At 32.7% G+C, this 22,940-nt stretch overlaps 1 protein-coding gene across 7 annotated transcripts in view; it reads left to right on the top strand.

Annotated features, from left to right (window-relative positions):
- The window catches only part of LOC113516411 (protein cycle), a 121,229-nt gene that overhangs the window by 74,458 nt on the left and 23,831 nt on the right, over nt 1-22,940 (top strand). For all 7 annotated transcript variants that reach the window (XM_052896630.1, XM_052896633.1, XM_052896632.1 and 4 more), the window contains one exon: nt 15,542-15,823. In XM_052896630.1, coding sequence (XP_052752590.1) covers nt 15,542-15,823 — 282 coding nt within the window. The remainder of the gene's footprint in view (nt 1-15,541; nt 15,824-22,940) is intronic.

Here is a 22,940-nt window from a genome sequence, read left to right as displayed (position 1 = left end):
TATTTTTTAAGCATTTTTGAATAGTCATTTTTTTTATAAATCTACCGCCCATTCGGAATGCAATTTCAGCTAAGAAGAACGGGCAAGAAACTTAGCTGTTGCTTTTTTCAAACAAAGTTGAGTTTACAACAAAATGTGAAAGAATACAATTACTCACAAATTTACAACTACAACAATATAGTTTTACATTACAGTCATAGGTATCTAAAATAATATCATGATATTACCATATATATTATGTTACAAAATATAACTTAGGCAACTAAATATAATAAGACTGGTTTGTATAAAAATAACTATATGACTATTTCCTCTCGAAGTCCATCGAGATCTTTCTTTTCATCATCCTTATAATTTCTTACTGATCTTCCATCTTCTTAAGTATATTATTGTGTATATTTCATCTCAATTCTTGTCTAGTCCCATAATTTCTTATAGATATAGCGCCAATAAGTATATGGATACAGGGATTGAAGTACCGTGTATATATTTTCTTTAATTATATTCCGAATACACTTTCTCCTATTTTCAATATCTATGTCACTATATCTTTCCCTTCCAATTTTAAAATGTTATTTTATTGATTTGTCTCTACCATTCTAAATAAATCTCATTATTCTTAACATTTACAATAGAAGAGACTTTATCTCTAATAGCAAATCAATAATGTGGCTTGATATTGTAACTTATGATGAGGTATAGCAGGAGTTTATCCCTCCAGTCAGATTTTGGGTTTTAATTTATTTGTACACGTATTATAATGTCACATTTTTGTCTTCTAAGTTGCTTCGTTCTACTGCGGTCAATATGGTGTCGAATAGTATAGTTTAATACCAAATTCTAAGCAGTTATCCAATGTTGTGCTGAATAAAGTGTCAAGTCTTGTAAAATTTCTTTTATTTATGTACTTTTAAGAAGATTTATGGTCTTATACTAAGTATATCAGAATTCCAATTAATAATTCCTACAATACATATACTGACAATATTAGAGACGTTACTATTTATAATCTCAATATTTACATAAGTACGTCACATTTATTATAGTTTAAACATCTATTAATTTTAGGGATGTTATATAATATATTGTTTTAGATCAGATGTAATGTAGACAAAATTTTATTTCTTCATGAACATTAATTACAACATCTATTATATGTACCGAGACTGGTATCAATCCTTTGTACCTTGATACATAATCTACTGTTTACGGCAACAGTGCCGGGGTGCCAAAATAATTATCATGAGTCGTAGCGAATGCTCGTTTACGCTATCTCAAATGAAATAAAAATAGAAAACTATTAATAAAGTACTCAGAATTCGAGAGTTTGTAATGATTGACTTTAAGGTTCAGTTTTCCTGGGAGCATCTAACTACTAATTGCATGGCTTATAAAACTTAGTATCCACAATTTACTAACTCTTTTTGCTTGGAAATTACGAATTACTGTAAATGTTTGCTTTTCTTTCCAGAACTCTGAACACAGTATATTTAGCGAGCTTACGCCTTAACATTTTATGTATTTGTTCAATCATTGTAGCCAAATTTTGAGTCCATTTTCTTTTATTGTGTACCAATAAATTGATAAAGATAGATAAGTGTGACTGTATACAACTTGTAATTTAAGATATTGATAATATAGAGTTGTATACATATCTCTAAAATATTTACACATAAAATCTAAATATTATTATAACACATTATCATATTTATTGTGTGCCTGTATCTCAGTGGTTAGTTAAAAACTTCCTTTGACTTAACATAAGACGGTACAATCTAAAACATAAATACACTCATTTGCAATGTTCAATTTACTTTTGGTGCAACATTGTTAAATGTGGGTAGCATCATATTATTTACTTACAATTACGATTAACAGTTTACCCACCTAATGTGCAATATTATTTGCCGGTCATATTAGCAACCACATAAAGTATTTTTTTTTCTTCGACTAGCAACACCAACGACAGTTGTCATTTTCAGCTGGCCGTAATAAATAAATAATTTTTAATAGTCTATCACACGAATATTATATTTTCGACATCGTTATTAGTGATATAATAGTGCAATAAGTGTCGATTGTTGTTTGTGTACAATTTGGTAGTGTATTATTTGCAAAAATCGACATTAAAATAGTGCACCGGCCATCTGTCAAACTTCTTTCGTTGGTAAACAACTAATTTTAAAACTATTTTATAACTATTTGTTGGACTTATTCAAAGAATTTCATAATATATACAAGTTTTATAGAAAATATTCACATCAAGTTAAATTGATATTAATAATTGTGAAGTTCAGTTGTTGCGTACGTCGAAGGAAAAAATATACCCACAAAATATATTGTAAGTAATTTTATGTTTTATATTAATGTAATTTGAAGGAAAGGAGCACAATCTAATTCCATTTACTTAATCTTGTAAAATATAGGTCGTATAAATATACCTAACAAAAATTATTCAAAATTTTAACACATAAAATAAGTAAGGTTCAGTTGCTGTTCTCGTTGTGATACTTTTTTTAGAAATAACTCACTTTACTCTCCCTAGTAACTATTCATATATTCAATAATGTCACTATCTACCCGTTCCACAACTGCACGGCAGACAGAGATGAAGCTTAAAGTGGCCCTACAAGAACTTCAGGCATCCAAAGATCTCAGTGACAAGTTGATCAGGGAGAGAGAAGAGAGTGAAGATGAAATTTTAAAAATTATAAATAAAAATACCCAATTAAAATCAGAATTGTCAGAACTTCATAATAGCCATCAGGAAGTTATTGAGCAGCGGGATCAGCTTCAAGAACTAATAAGTAGCTTTCATCAATGTAGTGACACTCATGAGCAAGCCTTGAGGCGTATCACTGAATTGGAACTTGAGTTAAAGCAGGCATATTCTAAAATCAATGATCTAGACACAAGATTGGAATCTCGACAAAGTAATGAGATTAGTAATTTATATGAGGAACTTATTAGTGTTGACTGTGTGCCTCCTTCTACTACAGTTCCATGCTCCCATCCTGTTGTAATTGACCTTACTAGTGATACATCACCTAAATTAGGCAACTATAACAGTAATATTTGTATGTTGAGTAATAATAAATTTAAAAAATATTTAAAACTAAAAAAGTTTATAATTAAGAATCGGAATATATTAAATAAGCGTTGCAAAAAGGGACAATTATTGAAAAAAACCACTTTGAATAATTTAAAATTGCATGATTACATTAATAAGTGTAATAATAAGTTAGTGGAAAGCCAAAAGTTATATGACATTGATACAGACTACCTAACTTCAAAAATCAATAGTTTAGAATCTTCGCTTCATGATTTAAATACAAAGTATATTATCTCTCAGAAACAAATCCAGGAGCATATTTTAGCAATGGATGATCTGATTGATGTCAGTAAATACAATGCTGACCGTTTTGAGTCGTTGACTAAGCATTGTACATGTAATCACACAAATATATCAAATAATAATTCAGTTGTAACTGTGCTGGAAAATGAAGTTCAGGGTGTTTGTGCCAGTGACTGTAACCCTAAGAGTAGCACAATGGTGTTCTCTGACAGAATAGGCTGTAACTTTGGGTCTATATTGAAGTATCATCTTAAGGGTGATTTATTAAACTACTGCATGCCAGAAGCATCATTTACACAAATAATAAATAAAATTAAGTCTACGAAAATGAACAATATGACCACAATTGTGTTATTTTTTGGTAATAGTATTCAATTAAATAGGCAGGATGTAATTAAAGGAATTGAATATTTATTACAATTAAATGTGTATAAGATTGTATTGTGCGCTTTTCCTTACACAAATAGACATCTTCATAAAAAAATTAACAGTAAGGTACATTACCTGAATAACTTATTACATACATTGACATGTCGTCATAGTGACATTTTGACATTTTTTGATACTAATAGTTTTATTAGTGATTTTTATTTGACAAAAGATACAATGTATCTTTCTAAATCATCTAAAAATAAAATAGCCACTTTAGTGGCTTATAATATTGACTACATGAACAGTTTACATGGTAAACTTAAACATAAAAATGCTGACATAACAGATAATTCTATTAATATTTGTGACATAAGTACTATGACTGCAGATTTAAACTGCTCACAAAGACAAAGGGAAAGCAATCAGAATTAATAATTGTTCATCAGAACATACAAAGTTTTCCCGGCAGCGAGTTAATTATACAATTATTTTTAGAAAAGTATAATATTGATATTGTCTGTTTCACAGAACATTGGCTTAAAGAAAGCAATATGATGTTCAATTTAAATAATTATAACGTTGTCAGCTGCTTCAATAGAAAGTCAGTTAACAGAGGCGGGTCTATGATAATTGCAAGAAATAATATTAAAGTAAAGGAATGTGCTGACATTGTTAGACTTTCTATTGAGTGTTGTATAGAATTATCTTGTATAGAACTAGAAAATTATATCCTTATATGTGTGTACAGGCCTCCTAATAGTGATTACAATGTTTTTGAAGGGGTGATGGAGGATATTTTAAAAAAAGTATTTAATAGTATTAAAAAAATTATTGTATGTGGAGATTTTAACGTTGATATTCTTTGTAACACACCCACATGTACAAAAATTATTAGTTTATTTCAGTCATTTGATTTATGTCATGTCTTTCATGAACCCACTCGTGTAACTGCCACGTCTGCTACTTGTCTTGACAATGTTTTTTGTAACTGCGAGTATACAGAAAAATTCATAATAAATAAACTTCCTTCAGATCACTGTGGTCAAGTTGTTAAGTTTAGCAGTCAAATCAATAAAGTCAACAATAATAAAAAATCAAAAAGACAAATAAACGTTTACAATATTAATAAATACAAAAGCGCGATTAAAAATAAATTGGATTTGCTGTTACAATCTAGTAATAATCCTGATTATCTTTACACCAAGCTAATTAATATTTTATCCGGAGAATATGAACAATTTTTCAAGAAAAAAGAAGTTCATGTTAAATCTAAATTCACGGAATGGGCAACAGTAGGAATACTTAAAAGTAGAAATATTTTGTTTGATTTATACGATCAAAAAAAATATCGATTTGATGACAAATTCACCACTTATGTAAAAAATTATTCTAAAATTTTTAAAAAAGTTTGTATTATGGCTAAGTCTAATTATTTTAATAAACAAATTAAGCAGTCTTCTGACAAAATTAAAACCATCTGGAGCATTATAAATAAAGAAACTGGAAGATCTAAAATAGCCTGTAATCAATTTACATTAAATTATGATAATAAATTAATAACAACAACAAAAGATGTAGTTAATATTTTTGAAGATTTTTTTGCTAATATTCCGATTGATATTACATCTTCTCTGGACTCATCTCAATCTCGAGCAAAAAAATTACTAGAGACTAATATCGGTTGTTGTTCTTTAAGATTTAAATTTTCACATGTTAGCCCCTTTCATATCATAAAAATATTCAAACAGCTAAATTTAAAAAATACGGAAGACCTTTGGGGCATGTCTGTAAAAGTAGTTAGTTCTTTCATAGATATTGTTGCTCCATATCTAGCCACTATTTTTAATAAATGTATTGATAATGGCGTTTTTCCACATTTAATGAAATTTAGCAAATTAATCCCACTATTTAAATCAGGAGATAAATTTGAGCCAGGGAACTATAGACCTATATCTATTTTGCCAGTTCTAAGTAAGGTGTTTGAAAAGATAATGTTAAATCAAATGTTACATCACTTCAGGGTTAACGGACTGCTTCACAGTCAGCAATATGGTTTCACCGCCGGCAAGTCTACCACTGACGCAGGTGTTGCGCTAATGACACATATTTTCGAATCTTGGGAGAGGTCACAGGATGCACTCGGAGTTTTTTGTGACCTATCAAAGGCATTTGATTGTGTGGATCATAAAACGCTTTTGTACAAGCTCGAACATTATGGTATAAGAGATAATGATCTAAAATTAATGAGAACTTATTTAGAGGATAGGGTTCAAACTGTAGATATTGACGGTGTAAAATCTAAGGGAGCTAATATTAAGATGGGCGTTCCACAAGGGTCAATCTTAGGCCCCTTTCTCTTTTTAATCTACATAAATGACCTTCCCTTTATGGTAGAGAAAATTGCAGATATAGTGCTGTTTGCGGATGATACTTCGTTAGTGTTTAAAATTGGACGTCAAAGTAATCAATTAGACGATGTAAATTGTGCTATGTCTGCAATATTAAATTGGTTTACATGTAATAACCTATTATTAAATTCCAGCAAAACAAAGTGTATAAAATTTACACTTCCTAATGTAAGACTAATAAATACACAGTTATTGCTTAATGACGAAATAGTAAATTTTGTTAATGATACAGTTTTTTTAGGTATAACAGTGGACTCGAAATTACAATGGGGGCCCCATATTTCAAAATTGGCCAGTAGACTCAGTTCTGCTGCATATGCAATTAGAAGAATTAGGCAATTAACAGACGTGGCGACGGCTAAACTTGTATATTTTAGTTATTTCCATAGCATAATGTCTTATGGCATACTGCTGTGGGGTAAAGCAGCCGATATAAATACTATATTTGTTTTACAAAAGAGAGCCATACGTTCTATTTATGGTATGGGTTCAAGAGAGTCATTACGTCAGTGCTTTAAAGACTCAAATATCCTCACAGTTACTTCACAATACATTTATGAAAATATTATGTATACACGGAAGAACTTAGCGAGTTTTAAAAAACTCAAAGACTGTACAAGTAGAAACTTACGCAATATAAATAAGCTTATTTTACCTAAATGCCGTCTGCACAAAATCAGTAATTCATTCTATGGTAATTGCATAAGATTTTATAATAAACTGCCGGAATCTGCATTAAATCTGACAGAGAGGCAATTCAAATCTTATATTAAACAATTTTTATGTAAGAAAGCCTATTACAGGATAGACGAATTCATAGATGACAACATATTAAGTAAATAATTAGTTTATTAGCATACAACGTTATAATTTTATTTTCTCATTGCTTTCTTGATTTAATTGATTAATTTTAGAAATATGAAAGCGTAGCGGTTTTTTGTATTAATTGCCGCATGCATTCTTATGTAAAATGTGAATACTATAACTATCAGATGGCAATTGTGAGTAGCTTTGACGTAGTCTAGTGTTTTGAGTAGTCATGCTCACTAAAATGTCCAGACTTGTGGCGGCGTGGTGGGCCGGGTCATTGGGCTCCCTAAAATATGGTCGAGCGCAGTGATGGCTGGCTCATCCGTCATACTCGTGAACGGGTGCTGCTTGTAGGGACTGGTCTGCTCTAATCACTATGACTGATTTCCTCTTATTAATTGTTTAACCAGTTGGTTATGTATTCAATTTTTTTTTCTTTTTGAGTATTTAATTGAATTAGTGCTAATTGGTGGTTTGTATTCACACAATTAAACTTAAAAATGTAAAATAATAATAAAATTATTTAAAAGAGCATCACGCAAGTTTCTTGCTCGTTCTTCTTGTGATGAGACAGCTTTCCGAACGAGCGGTAAATAAAAAAAAAATGTAATGACTTTTCAAAAGTGCTTCAATGTAAGTTTATTTGAATAAATGATTTCTATTCTATTCTATTCTATTCTATTGACTTAAGACAAATATTAATAAATTAATTTATATTATAGCATAATATTATTTTAAGCAGAGACTAAGTATTGTTAGACATAATATCAAATTTACAATGCGTTTCATTTAGAATAATTCATGAGTACATCTATGTTGTTTTTTTGTTAAGCATTCTATGAGTAATGCAGATGAAGTAATACTTTCTGAGATTAGCTCATGCCCTAAAAATTCTACTTACGATTGATTAAACATGAACATAAATCCTTAATTAATACATTATTTGTAACCTACGTGTACGGATATGTAGGTATATTATTTTGCCTTACAAAGTTAAAATACGTTGAACACATTTTTAAACTTTCGCGTTGTGAATCGCGAATTTAAATAGATATAGGACATGTTTTAGCCTTACATCATTTGTTCGAAATTAAAATATTAACAAACAAACAGTTAATCTTGTGTAAGATATTCAATACATGTTTAGGTGTCTTATTCATTTCCTTTATTTGGGATTATTTCCAATTGTTACATTTAAAACATTCATGTGTATATTAATATACCTATTAGTTGGTGGTTTTCATGTCTTGCTACAAAACCGTGACCAATATTTGTTTATATTTAAACTAAGGTAACAGAGACTCTGTTATTAAAAATAAAGATACTTAAAGTAATAAATTATATTTATATAATTTATAGATTTTGACACGTTAAATTACAAGTACCATTGTTACACAGACTAAATAATATAATATTTAGTCACTTTAAACAGAGATTTGTTAAATACTGTTTAAATAAACAGAGTTTTAATTATTTATTGTAGTAGAATCGTAATCGAAACGAAATAACCACTTGCTTGTTATAAAAAAGTTAAGTACATTCTCTCTAATCTCAATTTAATAAAAAGCATCTTTTAAGCCAGGTTTAGATAAAGATAAATTTATTTGCATAAACAAATAAATTTATCTTGTTGTGTGTGTGCAGTAAATACATATTAGGTATTTTAATTATGTAGTAATTGTAACATGTTTTTTACCAAGATTAGCATGCACATTTTTTGTTTAGGACTTTTCCCTTGACAGACAGATTTATATTCCTTTTTTCTATTCTTTAAAATAAGTATGACTAGAGAAACTCAATTCGCAGCTTTGTCTACAAGTTCGATTATATTTTCTGTTTATTTGAGCTATACTATTTTATTTTACTGAATACTTGATTTTATGATCAATATCTAACTGATGTTCATTTAGATATTGAATTTGAATTTTGGATTTTTTTGTTTGTTTTGTGTTTAGTAAATTAATATACAACTTAATTGTAATATATAAAGAATCATAGCAGTCTCTTAGGTACACAATAAGCTGCGAGTACAATTTTTCTCTACTTCTTCCAAATCCAACCAAGACTGACATTTTAAATGGGCCCAGTACATCAGCGAGTCTTTAGGACTATATGTCCTAGAATTTTGTCAGATTTTTCTTGGTTAGTTTTTTTTCTTTTTTTTTTTTTTTTTAAGTAGTCCTAGGTTTTGTCGACTATTATTATTATTGTTACTTTTGTACCCGAATTGATGGGTATATAATATTATGTCAATTATTATGTTAGTTTTGTACCCGAATTGATGGGTATGTTAGTTTTGTACCCGAATTTATGGGTATACTAGTTTTGTACCCAAATCAATGGGTATGTTTAATGTAACTCCATCACTTTGGCAAGATATATATTTTATAGTGGAATAGGGGATGGTTAACATTTAGTTCCACCATTTTGACAAGATATTTTATAATAGAATAGAGTTACACTTAGTTCCACAATTTTGGCAAGATATTTTATAATGGAATAGAGTATGGTTAACATTTAGTTCCACTATTTTGGTAAGATATTTTATAGTGGAATAGAGTATAGTTAATATTTGGTTCCACCATTTTGGCAAGATATTTTATAGTGGAATAGAGTATGTTCAACATTCAGTATGAATGTAGTTATAGGAGAGTTGAATGATTGTTTGGTAACTTTATTTATTTTTTACTTGATGGATTATTTGGTTTATACTATTTATTTCGCCATATAACTAGCGCTTGCACATTCATGCGCTTATTTCGATTAGTGCGATATTGCTTTTGACCTAAATGGTATATAAATCCACACTTTTAGCAGAAGTTATTTCTTGCGACACATTGTGCATCATAACTATTTTGATATGTACTCTCGCATTTCATATACCGTATATTCTTTTCGTTTGAAATCTCTTTACAAGATTTGGTTTCTTTGGTGTCCTTTTACTGATCTTTTATCAGTCTCTATTGAATTGCTTCCACAATATTTATTTCTATTTTAGTAGAATTATCTTTTAACTTAAGATCTGAGGAAATGCATTTTTCTACGATTTGACAATTGAGATGTCATAATAAGACAATTTGCAAAACGGGAATTTTATGGGTGGTACATTATTTATACGTATTTATATAAATACTGTCAACTAATGATAATCGACAAATAACCAATTATGTTACTATTATTAACAAATATATTAACCGTATATCGTAGTCGACAAATGCGTCTGACTACCCCGTCAAGGATTGAATCTGAATAAAATATTATAAGTTATTATTATTATATTTTTTCCGAGAATTTTGTGTTTATAAATGATTATACTAAAATGGTTGTTCTAAAACAACCTGAAAAATAAGATGTTGCTGATGTCAACATTAATTATTTACACATATTTACAATTTAAAAAAAGAATCTGTAATTCAGGAATAAAGACTATTTTTATTTTATTTTTTATTAAATGATTATACCTACCTACCGTAATAATGTATGCTATTATAATTGTAGGCAACAATATTGTAAATGCGAATACTTGTACTTGTTGTACAGGTGGATAAATGGATTATTCTCAGTTACAAACACAGCCTTTTGAACTTATAAACCAACATAAATACGTAGGTAAATTTATGTGCCCCAACGGCGAAAGGGTAACCAACTCAGAATTAAGCAGAGAACTACCGGCAACGCTAATATTCTGCTGGTCCCTTGTAAGAAAAATAAAATCGTAACCTCAACTCTTACCAAATATCTGTCAAATAATGAAGTTAATGTGAAGTGTTTGAATATATCATAATTATCTTATGATAATTACATTTGTATTAGGTTTATACCTACATACAAATCTATTTATTATGGAAGCAACCTCTATAATCGGAACCACCAATTGCATAAACTTGTATCTAAATAGATTACAGTTTATGTTGAATTATGTATTTGATGGGCTTTGCTCATTCGGATTGTACGGTGTATTTTATTTGTCAGAATAATTACTCCGACTCGGCTAATACATGCAGGCACATTTTGTTGTATGTATAGTCAGTATTCGCTGGTATCCCCGAACCACTTATCTTAAGAATTCAACTGTTATAATCACTTATACTGTGATGTAAATATAAACAGAAAGCTTGCGGTACGGTATACCTAGACATCAACAAACGCCGACCATTTGTTTAGGCATGTATAGCAAGTTATCGTACGACTATGATGCGCAAACGCGTTAAAATCAGTCACAGTGTGTCGCTAAATTACAAAACGTACTATGCACCGTAATATGTTTTATCAATATTTTGCTTTCTCTATACAATTTATAGAATCAAGTCTTTATTTCTTTTTGAAATTGCTTTTAGTCTTTTCTATATTTAATAAATTGATTGAGAATTAATAAATTATCTTTTCTCTTCCTTGTGAATTTAGAAATTTAACAATTTAATGTTATTCGTGTCGAGTTACATTAAAATAACAACGCGATAGTTACACACTCTTTGGACTGATTAGAACAGGTAATTTTGTAGTCGTATGACATATATATATATATCTTTTTTACTTACAAATTTTCACCTCGTCGCCAATTTTGTGCTGTCCTCCTGGTATGGTAGGTAGGTGTAGGAAATAATAAACAATAATATGTCACAATGCGACTCACACGACCACCCGCCCGGACGTCACCCAGAGGAGTGGCAGGAGCGGGGGGACTTGCAGTCTCAACTTTAATGAGTACATCACAAATATAAATATAAATTACGTCACTGGAAGTTCAGCAATAATTAGTGTAAAAGCGTGGATTATTTTTATTAAGTAAAACATATGATGAAATTGAAGATTTATTATTAGTAGTATCTAAGGTTACGACTGCCATTTTACAATAACTCATCCATTCCATACACTCACAAATTAGGCAGTCAAGATTCACTTACAAAATATTATTTGGACAAATTAAATTGTTATTGTATTAGTACCTCAAGTTTTACTGTTTCTTTTATTTTATATATATATATAAAGTACAGGATTTACTTATTTAGGGAGCAGAGTTTCACCTATATTTAAAAATGTTTGTAACATTTATTTTGAAATAAACTTATATTATTTGTGTGTTGCGTGAACTTAGTGTACAAAACTAAAAATTATGGTGGTGTTCAGGTTACCACTTGCCATCAAATGGTCAGCCTGTTATTCTAAGTATCAGAAATAAATAGCCATTCAGTTACAATAATACCTACATCCGATATATTCCGGAGCGATGCGTCGATGGACCAAGTAAATAGTTTACAATGTAACCGTGTACGTGTACTCACGATGTCAATGCCAAGGCTGCAACCTTGCCATAAACAAGTGCACTACACTGACACATTCAGTGCGATCTGTCAATATGGCCGTGTGGTGTAAATACAAATTAGGCCTGTTCAACCACTCTAATTTTACATTTGTAACGATCTTTATATGATATGACTTTGTCCGCCTTTTTTTTTATACAACTCAGAATGGCAAACAAGCTGACAGTCCATCTGATGGAAAGTGGTAACTGTCGCCTATAGATATGAACAGTACCATGGACGTAACAGAGTATACTGTTTCGCCCATGATACCCCCCATGCGTTGCCATTCCTGAGGACTCACGTGTTATTCCTCCGTACCCAGTAAATTCCCGCGTGACCGAGGTGTGTTCGTTGACCGAAATAAAATTGCAGCCTGTGTTCTTCTCCGTTCAACATACCAACTATATATATCAAATTACATACATTGGTTGAAACATAAAAAATCCCAACAGATAACAAACAAACCAACTCATTGGCATTTCGTCCACAATTCCAAAATTATCAGTAATAAATTCCTTTTTATCTACAGAGTTGATTTCGTTGAGGTCTCTTCTAATATGTCAAAGTAATATCAAATTATTTTTTAATTATTTCTATTTTCATAACATCATCATCATCATCATCATCATCATCATGTCAGCCGTTGTCAGTCCACTGCTGAACATAGGCACATTCCGTTCTGCAACCGTTCCTTATGGCACTAACTCCCTGCAATGCATTTGAAGTCGTCACTCCATCTAGCGGGGAGTCATCCCAGACTGTATTGTTTATATATAAATAATAATTCGCTGAAGTGAAAAGTTTCATTAAAAAGAAAAAAATCACAAACTTTTTTATTCATATAATTTTTTTTTGGGGTAGAAACCTTCGCGAGCGTCTTGTGAAACCTTACCAATTTTATCAATGGTTTAGGAACGCATAGACTACAAACATACAAACATTCATGTTTATTTGTAAATAAATAGATTAAGCATTGTTCTGTTTTGTATATAATATCATTCTATAATAATTTGTTAATTATTTCTTTATACAAAGGTAGTTGCATTGCAGCGTTTGGTATCTCCTGTTAAGCAAAGATTGCTTATTTTAGGAAAAACAGCTCATTCTATAGTAACGTATTGATTGTTAACGCAACGTAATGTAACGTAATTCTAGAGTAACATATTATGATAATTGATTAGTTGTAACGGGGAGTAGAAATAAAGTACTATCATACCTACTTGTACAACAATTAGTCCATTACCTTAAGGTTGTCTTGAAAAGATTGCTCTCAGCAATAAGACCGCCTTACTGTACTTATACAATTGTATCGTTGTGTTTTTTGTCTTGCTTATTTCCTACATTGTATAATGCAAATAAAGTATACTCATTCATTCAAATAGGGTTAATTAGCTTAAAATTAAACGTAACGATGTTTTAATTCATTTGCTACAATATATGAGGTCGTTTCCACGAGATGGAATGACAACTGTTAATGAGTGACTATTTGATAACAGAACAGACATTACTACGTGGCGATATCTAACTTCAAATTAATTGGAGGTTTTATTTTGGGTGCAGTGCCCAGCAAATAATAGAAATACTTAAATACTACTATATATATACTTTTTTGTAAATACTTTTTTTGTAATATTATTATTCTGCGAGTCCAAATTCCAATTTTCCAAGTCGGTTTATAACTAACGGAATTATGAGGTAACACACATAAAAGGAAACAGATGTAAATAAAAAAATCTAGTAATAATTTGCACGTTACTATTTGTTACTAATTTCATATGGAGAGCGTTCTTAGGACGATTACAAGCAAACTTGCGTTTCCTTTTCACCGCGTTCTATTCAAGCAAACTATAATATAAAAACAAACAAATTGTTTACTGTGGCACTAGAGTGCACAAAACATTGTTGCACATGCACCGAGTCAATGCCAAGGCCATTCACGCTGTACGCTGAGCTGACACACGGCAGAATTGTTTACTTCATTATCTACCTACTTGCATTCATCTATTGTATAGCACTTCCTCACTGGAATTATAGAGCAAAACAAAACATAACATTCAATTATGCGACGTAACCTTTTGCATAATTTTATAGCGGGATTTCCTCGAAAATTTCTGTTTCAAAATGGTCGATGAACATTGAAGATATTCGTAGAGTAACTAGTCATTTTCATTGACTTTAATCTTTAACTGTCCACTGCTGATGCAGGCATAAGCCTCTTCTTTAGGGAGCAATAATTTGGCAATAATTGCCACACTTGACAGGCAAATTGGCAACTGCAGCTAGGGTTTGGAGATGTTTTAAGAGGGACGTTGCTGCCCGTCTCACGAATTCCTTTAGTCGCCTCTTACGACACTCAAGGTAAAGGAAGGGGTGGCCTATTCTATGCCGGGATCACACATCCAACTTGTCATACAGATTTTTAATGTTTGTTAATAGTTATCATTAACAGTTATCTTTGGAGGGTGTGTTCTAATATTTTACTTCATTCAGTAGTGGCAAATAAATAACTCAATAAAATTTTCACATGTCTCTTTTTATATAACAGACTTCATAAAAGACAATATTTGAAGTTATAAACGTTAAATCTCGAAGTCTTCTCCGCTAGTTTGTTGTTGTTATAACGATTTTACTGTTTCTTTTTTATTATTATTGCATGTGGAATATATAATGATTATTATACGTAACTTAATAGCAGAGGGATGGGCAGCAGCGTCCCTCTTAAAACATCTCTGAAAGCCTAACAACGGTTGCCAATCCGCCTGCCAAGCGTGGTATCTACTGGTAAAACTTCCTTTATGGGGAAGGCTTATGTTCAGCGGTGGACGGTTAACGCTGAAATGATGATGATGATGATGATATAGGACTAAAACATGGGGAAGATTTACGTCTTTTTTATTTAAATAAATTGTCGATATTTTGTCAGAGAAATGGGATTATTTTTTTTTATATAATTTAATCTATATACATATATTTTTCCTACGTATACGTATATGAGTATTTTTTCTTTTGATGGGTGAAAATGGAATGGTAACCCCGCCCGCGCTAACGGGATACGCTGGCAGACCACCAGTGATGGGTGATAGATGAGAAAGAAAACAGGCCAGTTGGCCCATCATGATAAATTCATTTGGAATTAACCATGATAGTTTCCAGGGGGTATCGCGAGGAGGTCGACCTAGTCCCATTGCTAGCAATATACCCAATATTGCTAGCAATGGGATTCTCAGTCTCCATTACTAACAATCCCTTTCCCCCCGTATATGAGTATTAAATATAAGTAACAATTGTTATAGGACCAACTCGAGCGCGACACAGGGCTACGAGCTGACGGTGGGCGCGGGTGCTGGCGGCGTGGGTGCGGCGGTGCAGGGCGGCGTGGGCGGCGCTTGCGCCGTCGCCGCCGGCGCCCTTGTCGCCTCGCACCCGCCGCTGCCGGCGCTGGTGCAGCCCTCCCACTCGCATCATGATCCCCGGAAGAGGAAGAACTTCAGCTCGGAGGAATACGAGATGTCGGGGTGCGAGAGCGCCTTATCTGCACCGGCGAGCGCCACCCGGAAACGCAAGGCTTCCTCCTAGTAAGTTCTATATTTGTATGACTCAGTATGATAAAGCAACGGTTTGCCTGTTTTAAAGTGGTAATTTTCGCCTATATTTATGAACAAAAACCTAAACATTGCAGTGTAAATTATGACGCTCTGAGGACTAAGGTACCCAGTTATTTAACCGTAATACAAGCACATTTCAAATTTAAAAATATCGTCCAACTACTGCCCCTTAGTGGTGGCAAAATAAGTCTGAGGTACTTATGTATACTATTATGTACATAGATTCCCTCTTCTGGTTAAGGTTAAGGTCAAGGTCTGTTATAAACGGCGCCGGTGGCGACGGCGCAAGCGCCGCCCACGCCGCCCTGCACCGCCGCACCCACGCCGCCAGCACCCGCGCCCACCGTCAGCTCGTAGCCCTGTGTCGCGCTCGAGTTGGTCCTATAACAATTGTTACTTATATTTAATACTCATATACGGGGGGAAAGGGATTGTTAGTAATGGAGACTGAGAATCCCATTGCTAGCAATATTGGGTATATTGCTAGCAATGGGACTAGGTCGACCTCCTCGCGATACCCCCTGGAAACTATCATGGTTAATTCCAGATGAATTTATCATGATGGGCCAACTGGCCTGTTTTCTTTCTCATCTATCACCCATCACTGGTGCTCCGCCAGCGTATCCCGTTAGCGCGGGCGGGGTTACCATTCCATTTTCACCCATCAAAAGAAAAAATACTCATATACGTATACGTAGGAAAAATATATGTATATAGATTAAATTATATAAAAAAAATAATCCCATTTCTCTGACAAAACATCGACAATTTATTTAAATAAAAAAGACGTAAATCTTCCCCATGTTTTAGTCCTATATCATCATCATCATCATCATTTCAGCGTTAACCGTCCACCGCTGAACATAAGCCTTCCCCATAAAGGAAGTTTTACCAGTAGATACCACGCTTGGCAGGCGGATTGGCAACCGTTGTTAGGCTTTCAGAGATGTTTTAAGAGGGACGCTGCTGCCCATCCCTCTGCTATTAAGTTACGTATAATAATCATTATATATTCCACATGCAATAATAATAAAAAAGAAACAGTAAAATCGTTATAACAACAACAAACTAGCGGAGAAGACTTCGAGATTTAACGTTTATAACTTCAAATATTGTCTTTTATGAAGTCTGTTATATAAAAAGAGACATGTGAAAATTTTATTGAGTTATTTATTTGCCACTACTGAATGAAGTAAAATATTAGAACACACCCTCCAAAGATAACTGTTAATGATAACTATTAACAAACATTAAAAATCTGTATGACAAGTTGGATGTGTGATCCCGGCATAGAATAGGCCACCCCTTCCTTTACCTTGAGTGTCGTAAGAGGCGACTAAAGGAATTCGTGAGACGGGCAGCAACGTCCCTCTTAAAACATCTCCAAACCCTAGCTGCAGTTGCCAATTTGCCTGTCAAGTGTGGCAATTATTGCCAAATTATTGCCCCCTAAAGAAGAGGCTTATGCCAGCATATATCAGCAGTGGACAGTTAAAGACTGAAATCAATGAAGATGACAAGTTACTATACGAAAATCTTCAATGTTCATCGACCATATTGAAACAGAAATTTTCGAGGAAATCCCGCTATAAAATTATGCAAAAGGTTACGTCGCATAATTGAATGTTATGTTTTGTTTTGCTCTATAATTCCAGTGAGGAAGTGCTATACAATAGATGAATGCAAGTAGGTAGATAATGAAGTAAACAATTCTGCCGTGTGTCAGCTCAGCGTACAGCGTGAATGGCCTTGGCATTGACTCGGTGCATGTGCAACAATGTTTTGTGCACTCTAGTGCCACAGTAAACAATTTGTTTGTTTTTATATTATAGAACGCGATGAAAAGGAAACGCAAGTTTGCTTGTAATCGTCCTAGGAACGCTCTCCATATGAAATTAGTAACAAATAGTAACGTGCAAATTATTACTAGATTTTTTTTATTTACATCTGTTTCCTTTAAACCGACTTGGAAAATTGGAATTTGGACTCGCAGAATAATAATATTACAAAAAAAGTATTTACAAAAAAGTATTTAAGTATTTCTATTATTTGCTGGGCACTGCACCCAAAATAAAACCTCCAATTAATTTGAAGTTAGATGTCGCCACGTAGTAATGTCTGTTCTGTTATCAAATAGTTACTCATTAACAGTTGTCATTCCATCTCGTGGAAACGACCTCATATATTGTAGCAAATGAATTAAAACATCGTTACGTTTAATTTTAAGCTAATTAACCCTATTTGAATGAATGAGTATACTTTATTTGCATTATACAATATAGGAAATAAGCAAGACAAAAAACACAACGATACAATTGTATAAGTACAGTAAGGCGGTCTTATTGCTGAGAGCAATCTTTTCAAGACAACCTTAAGGTAATGGACTAATTATTGTACAAGTAGGTATGATAGTACTTTATTTCTACTCCCCGTTACAACTAATCAATTATCATAATATGTTACTCTAGAATTACGTTACATTACGTTGCGTTAACAATCAATACGTTACTATAGAATGAGCTGTTTTTCCTAAAACAAGCAATCTTTGCTTAACAGGAGATACCAAACGCTGCAATGCAACTACCTTTGTATAAAGAAATAATTAACAAATTATTATAGAATGATTTTATATACAGAACAGAACAATGCTTAATCTATTTATTTACAAATAAACATGAATGTTTGTATGTTTGTAGTCTATGCGTTCCTAAACCATTGATAAAATTGGTAAGGTTTCACAAGACGCTCGCGAAGGTTTCTACCCCAAAAAAAAATTATATGAATAAAAAAGTTTGTGATTTTTTTCTTTTTAATGAAACTTTTCACTTCAGCGAATTATTCTTTATATATAAACAATACAGTCTGGGATGACTCCCCGCTAGATGGAGTGACGACTTCAAATGCATTGCAGGGAGTTAGTGCCATAAGGAACGGTTGCAGAACGGAATGTGCCTATGTTCAGCAGTGGACTGACAACGGCTGACATGATGATGATGATGATGATGATGATGATGTTATGAAAATAGAAATAAAAAATAATTTGATATTACTTTGACATATTAGAAGAGACCTCAACGAAATCAACTCTGTAGATAAAAAGGAATTTATTACTGATAATTTTGGAATTGTGGACGAAATGCCAATGAGTTGGTTTGTTTGTTATCTGTTGGGATTTTTAATGTTTCAACCAATGTATGTAATATGATATATAGTTGGTATGTTGAACGGAGAAGAATTTTATTTTGGTCAACGAACACACCTCGGTCACGCGAGAATTTACTGGGTACGGAGGAATAACACGTGAGTCCTCAGGAATGGCAACGCATGGACGAAACAGTTACGACCATGGTACTACTCATATCTATAGGTGACAGTTACCACTTTCCATCAGGTGGACCGTCAGCTTGTTTCCCATTCTAAGTTGTATAAAAAAAAGGCGGACAAAGTCATATCATATAAAGATCGTTAAAAATTAAAAATTGGAGAGGTTGAACGGGCCTAATTTGTATTTACACCGCACGGCCATATTGACAGATCGCACTGAATGTGTCAGTGTAGTGCACTTGTTTATGGCAAGGTTGCAGCCTTGGCATTGACATCGTGAGTACACGTACACGGTTACATTGTAAACTATTTACTTGGTCCATCGACGCATCGCTCCGGAATATATCGGATGTAGGTATTATTGTAACTGAATGGCTATTTATTTCTGATACTTAGAATAACAGGCTGCCCACTTGATGGCAAGTGGTAACCTGAACACCACCATAATTTTTAGTTTTGTACACTAAATTCACGCAACACACAAATAACATAAGTTACAAACATTTTTAAATATAGGTGAAACCCTGCTCCCTAAATAGGTAAATCCTGTACTTTAGGATAAGCAGTGCTCTTCCCTATACGGCGTAATGACACAATATATATATAAGTCGGTTTACAACTGACGGAGTTATGAGGTAACAGACAAAAAATCTCTCTCTCAAACTATATATAATATATATAATTTAATTTGTCCAAATAATATTTTGTAAGTGAATCTTGAATGGATGAGTTATTGTAAAATGGCAGTCGTAACCTTAGATACTACTAATAATAAATCTTCAGTTTCATCATATGTCTTACTTAATAAAAATAATCCACGCTTTTACACTAATTATTGCTGAACTTCCAGTGACGCGACGTTTCAAATAATTTATATTTATATTTATAAGTATAATATTGTCCAAATCTCCAAAAATAAGAATATAAATTGGGACTCTGTAACAATAAATTAATTATTATAGATATAAGCTGTTGATTCCAGATGTAATATTAAAATAAAAAAAAATGATCGTAATACACGCATCGCTATTTTTACGCATTTACTATTTACTAACTTTTTACTCGTTATTTCATTCACAAGCGTGAATTTCAGAAGCGGGAATATCAATGAAATAGAGCACTCCTATGTGACGTATAAAACGGACACCTATTTTTAAGGTAGACTATCAGGACAACCACTGTGGAAACCATACGCAATTTAGTCCAGTAGGTTTTGCGTGTTGCCGGAACAAACATATATTAATTAAAAGACAGACAGACAAAATTCCTAAAAAATATTGCTTCGCCTTCTATAAATTTCTCTTAAAATCTCCCATGTAAATATCGTCTTGTGTCAATTTTAATACATTAATAAGAATAAGCAATAAATAGCAAAATATTTGCTGAACATCAAAATTTCCTTGTAAAAGGGGTTGTAGTCCACTATTGCAGTGGTGGCCAGACGGTTTGGTATAGTGCTTTAGTTCGAATTTTCCTTTCAGTGGGAGTAGTGTAATATGCTTAAGTGGTGTCCGTTAGTCACCTGTAACGACTCCCATGGATGACAAGGAGTGACGACACATTGTATTTTTAATTCGTCACCAGCACGAGGTATTCCGTCATAACACTGATAACTCCATCACCATACTAATTATAAACATTACATTGTTGTTTTTAATAACAATATATGAAATTTATAAAAAAAAAGCAATATCTTAATCCGAAATCTATCAAACGGAATGCCCATTAAAATTATCGCGTGTGGTAAGTACCTACTTCATAGTTGAATAAATAGTTATGTAACCTTGGCAGTGATCGTCGAACGAGCTAATGGCCGAGATAACCTAGTTCTAACCACAGATGTAGTATAACGCACTCACGTACTGACATATTGGCAATGCAATCATAAAAACGAGACAAGAAAATGGTTACACTCATAGACGTAGTATAACGTACTACATACTAACAGACTAGCAATATTGTATTGTCAGTCTGTCAGTATGTATATATTATATCATAAAAACGAGACAAGAAAATGGTTACACTCATAGACGTAATATAACGTATTATATACTGACAGACTATTTTTTAATAGATGATAATGAAATGGTAACCCCACCTGCACTAACGGTATACGCTGGCGGGGTACCAGTGAGGGATGATAGGTGAGGATCGAAAGATAGGTCAGTTAGCCCATCGTGACGAATTATACTAGAATTAACCACGACGGTTTCCAGGGGGAATCGCGTGGAGGTCGATCTGATAGGGTATATTGCTAGTAATAGGACTAGTAGTCCACACTACTAATAATACCATCCGCACTATACTGACAGACTGGTAATACAATCATAAAAACGTGATAAGAAAATGGTTATACTCATAGATTTATCAGAGGGAGACTTTGTACAAAAGTCGATTGCTTGGGTCCTCTGTCCCATTCGTGTTTCAACCGTGAAGCAGTTGTGTTTGCATAGCTGTGTTTCGGTTTGAAGGGTAAGATATGGCGTGAAAATACAGGGTACAGAGGAATAACACCTGAGTCCTCAGTCAATGGCAACGCATGGGGGATATCATGGGCGAAACAGTATACTCTGTTATGTCCATGGCACTGTTCATGTCTATAGGCGACGGTTACCACTTTCCATCAGGTGGGTCGTCAGTTTGTTTGCCATTCTAAGTTGTATAAAAAAAATACGTAGTAAAACGTACTACATACTAACAGACTGGCAATGCAATCATAAAAACAAGACAAGAAAATGACTGCACTAGTGTGCGTATTATGTAAATGTGTGCATGGGACAGTTCAAAATTTATATAGAATTGAAGTTGTTAAAATAGAAAACATTCACATGTTTGAAATAATTTCAATTCGTGAGATTTCAGAACTTAAATTAGAAATTGTTCACCAATTCCTGTATAATACATTTTTGATTGTGTTCTAATATTATATATTTAATAATTAAAGATATAAATGTTTACGCGAAAAATATGGAATTATGCGGTTCTGTTTTCAAATTTATTTAATGTCTAGGTACAACACAATTGAAACCTAATGCATCACGAGTCAATAAAGAAGTCGCTTTAAGAAAGCGCCTTTTAACTTATTATATACTTCTATTTCATTAATTTATTAATAAAGAAAGTTCGACTAGTTTCAAGACCAGACGGTACCTTTAATTCTGAACAGCCATGATGCTCATTATACATTCACGTAAGGCGAGCAGCGCTCTTGTTTAAACCTACATTCACATAAAACTAATTCCACTTTAAAACATACAATTCTATGCCGAGAGCACACGGCGACACAGGAATTAAATTTCACATTAATTAAACTTAATCATTATCATCAATATAGTCATCTTTTGGATTCCGTTGTTTACTAACATTATAAAATAAGCAAGTGCAAAGTACAGCTACAATATTATAAACTGTGAATATAAATATCAGTTGCATGCAACACAATTATTGCTAGGAATTCCCTCGCCCATCAATTTGTCGCTATTATCATGCGATTATCGATGTTATAGCTTACGACATAAGGAGTACGCTTAATACCGCAAATATTACTCTACCATTTAGCATATTCTTTTTAATTCCAATGCAAAAGGTGATAATTGTTAACAATTGAAATTTTGTTTGTGTATTTGTCTGTAGCAATTAGTCTCTTCTAGCAGGTAAATCGATTGACTTTTTGTTGAAAATAATAAGCTAGGTTTGATAAATAATAAAAATGTATGTATTATGTGAAGTTTAGAAGAGAAAAAGTAAATGACAAAATTATAGA

Source organism: Galleria mellonella, unplaced genomic scaffold (genome assembly GCF_026898425.1).
Source record: "Galleria mellonella isolate WM207_F2 unplaced genomic scaffold, CSIRO_AGI_GalMel_v1 utg33, whole genome shotgun sequence".
Taxonomy (NCBI): Eukaryota; Metazoa; Arthropoda; class Insecta; order Lepidoptera; family Pyralidae; genus Galleria; species Galleria mellonella.
This window is presented reverse-complemented; position numbering and strand designations above follow the sequence as displayed.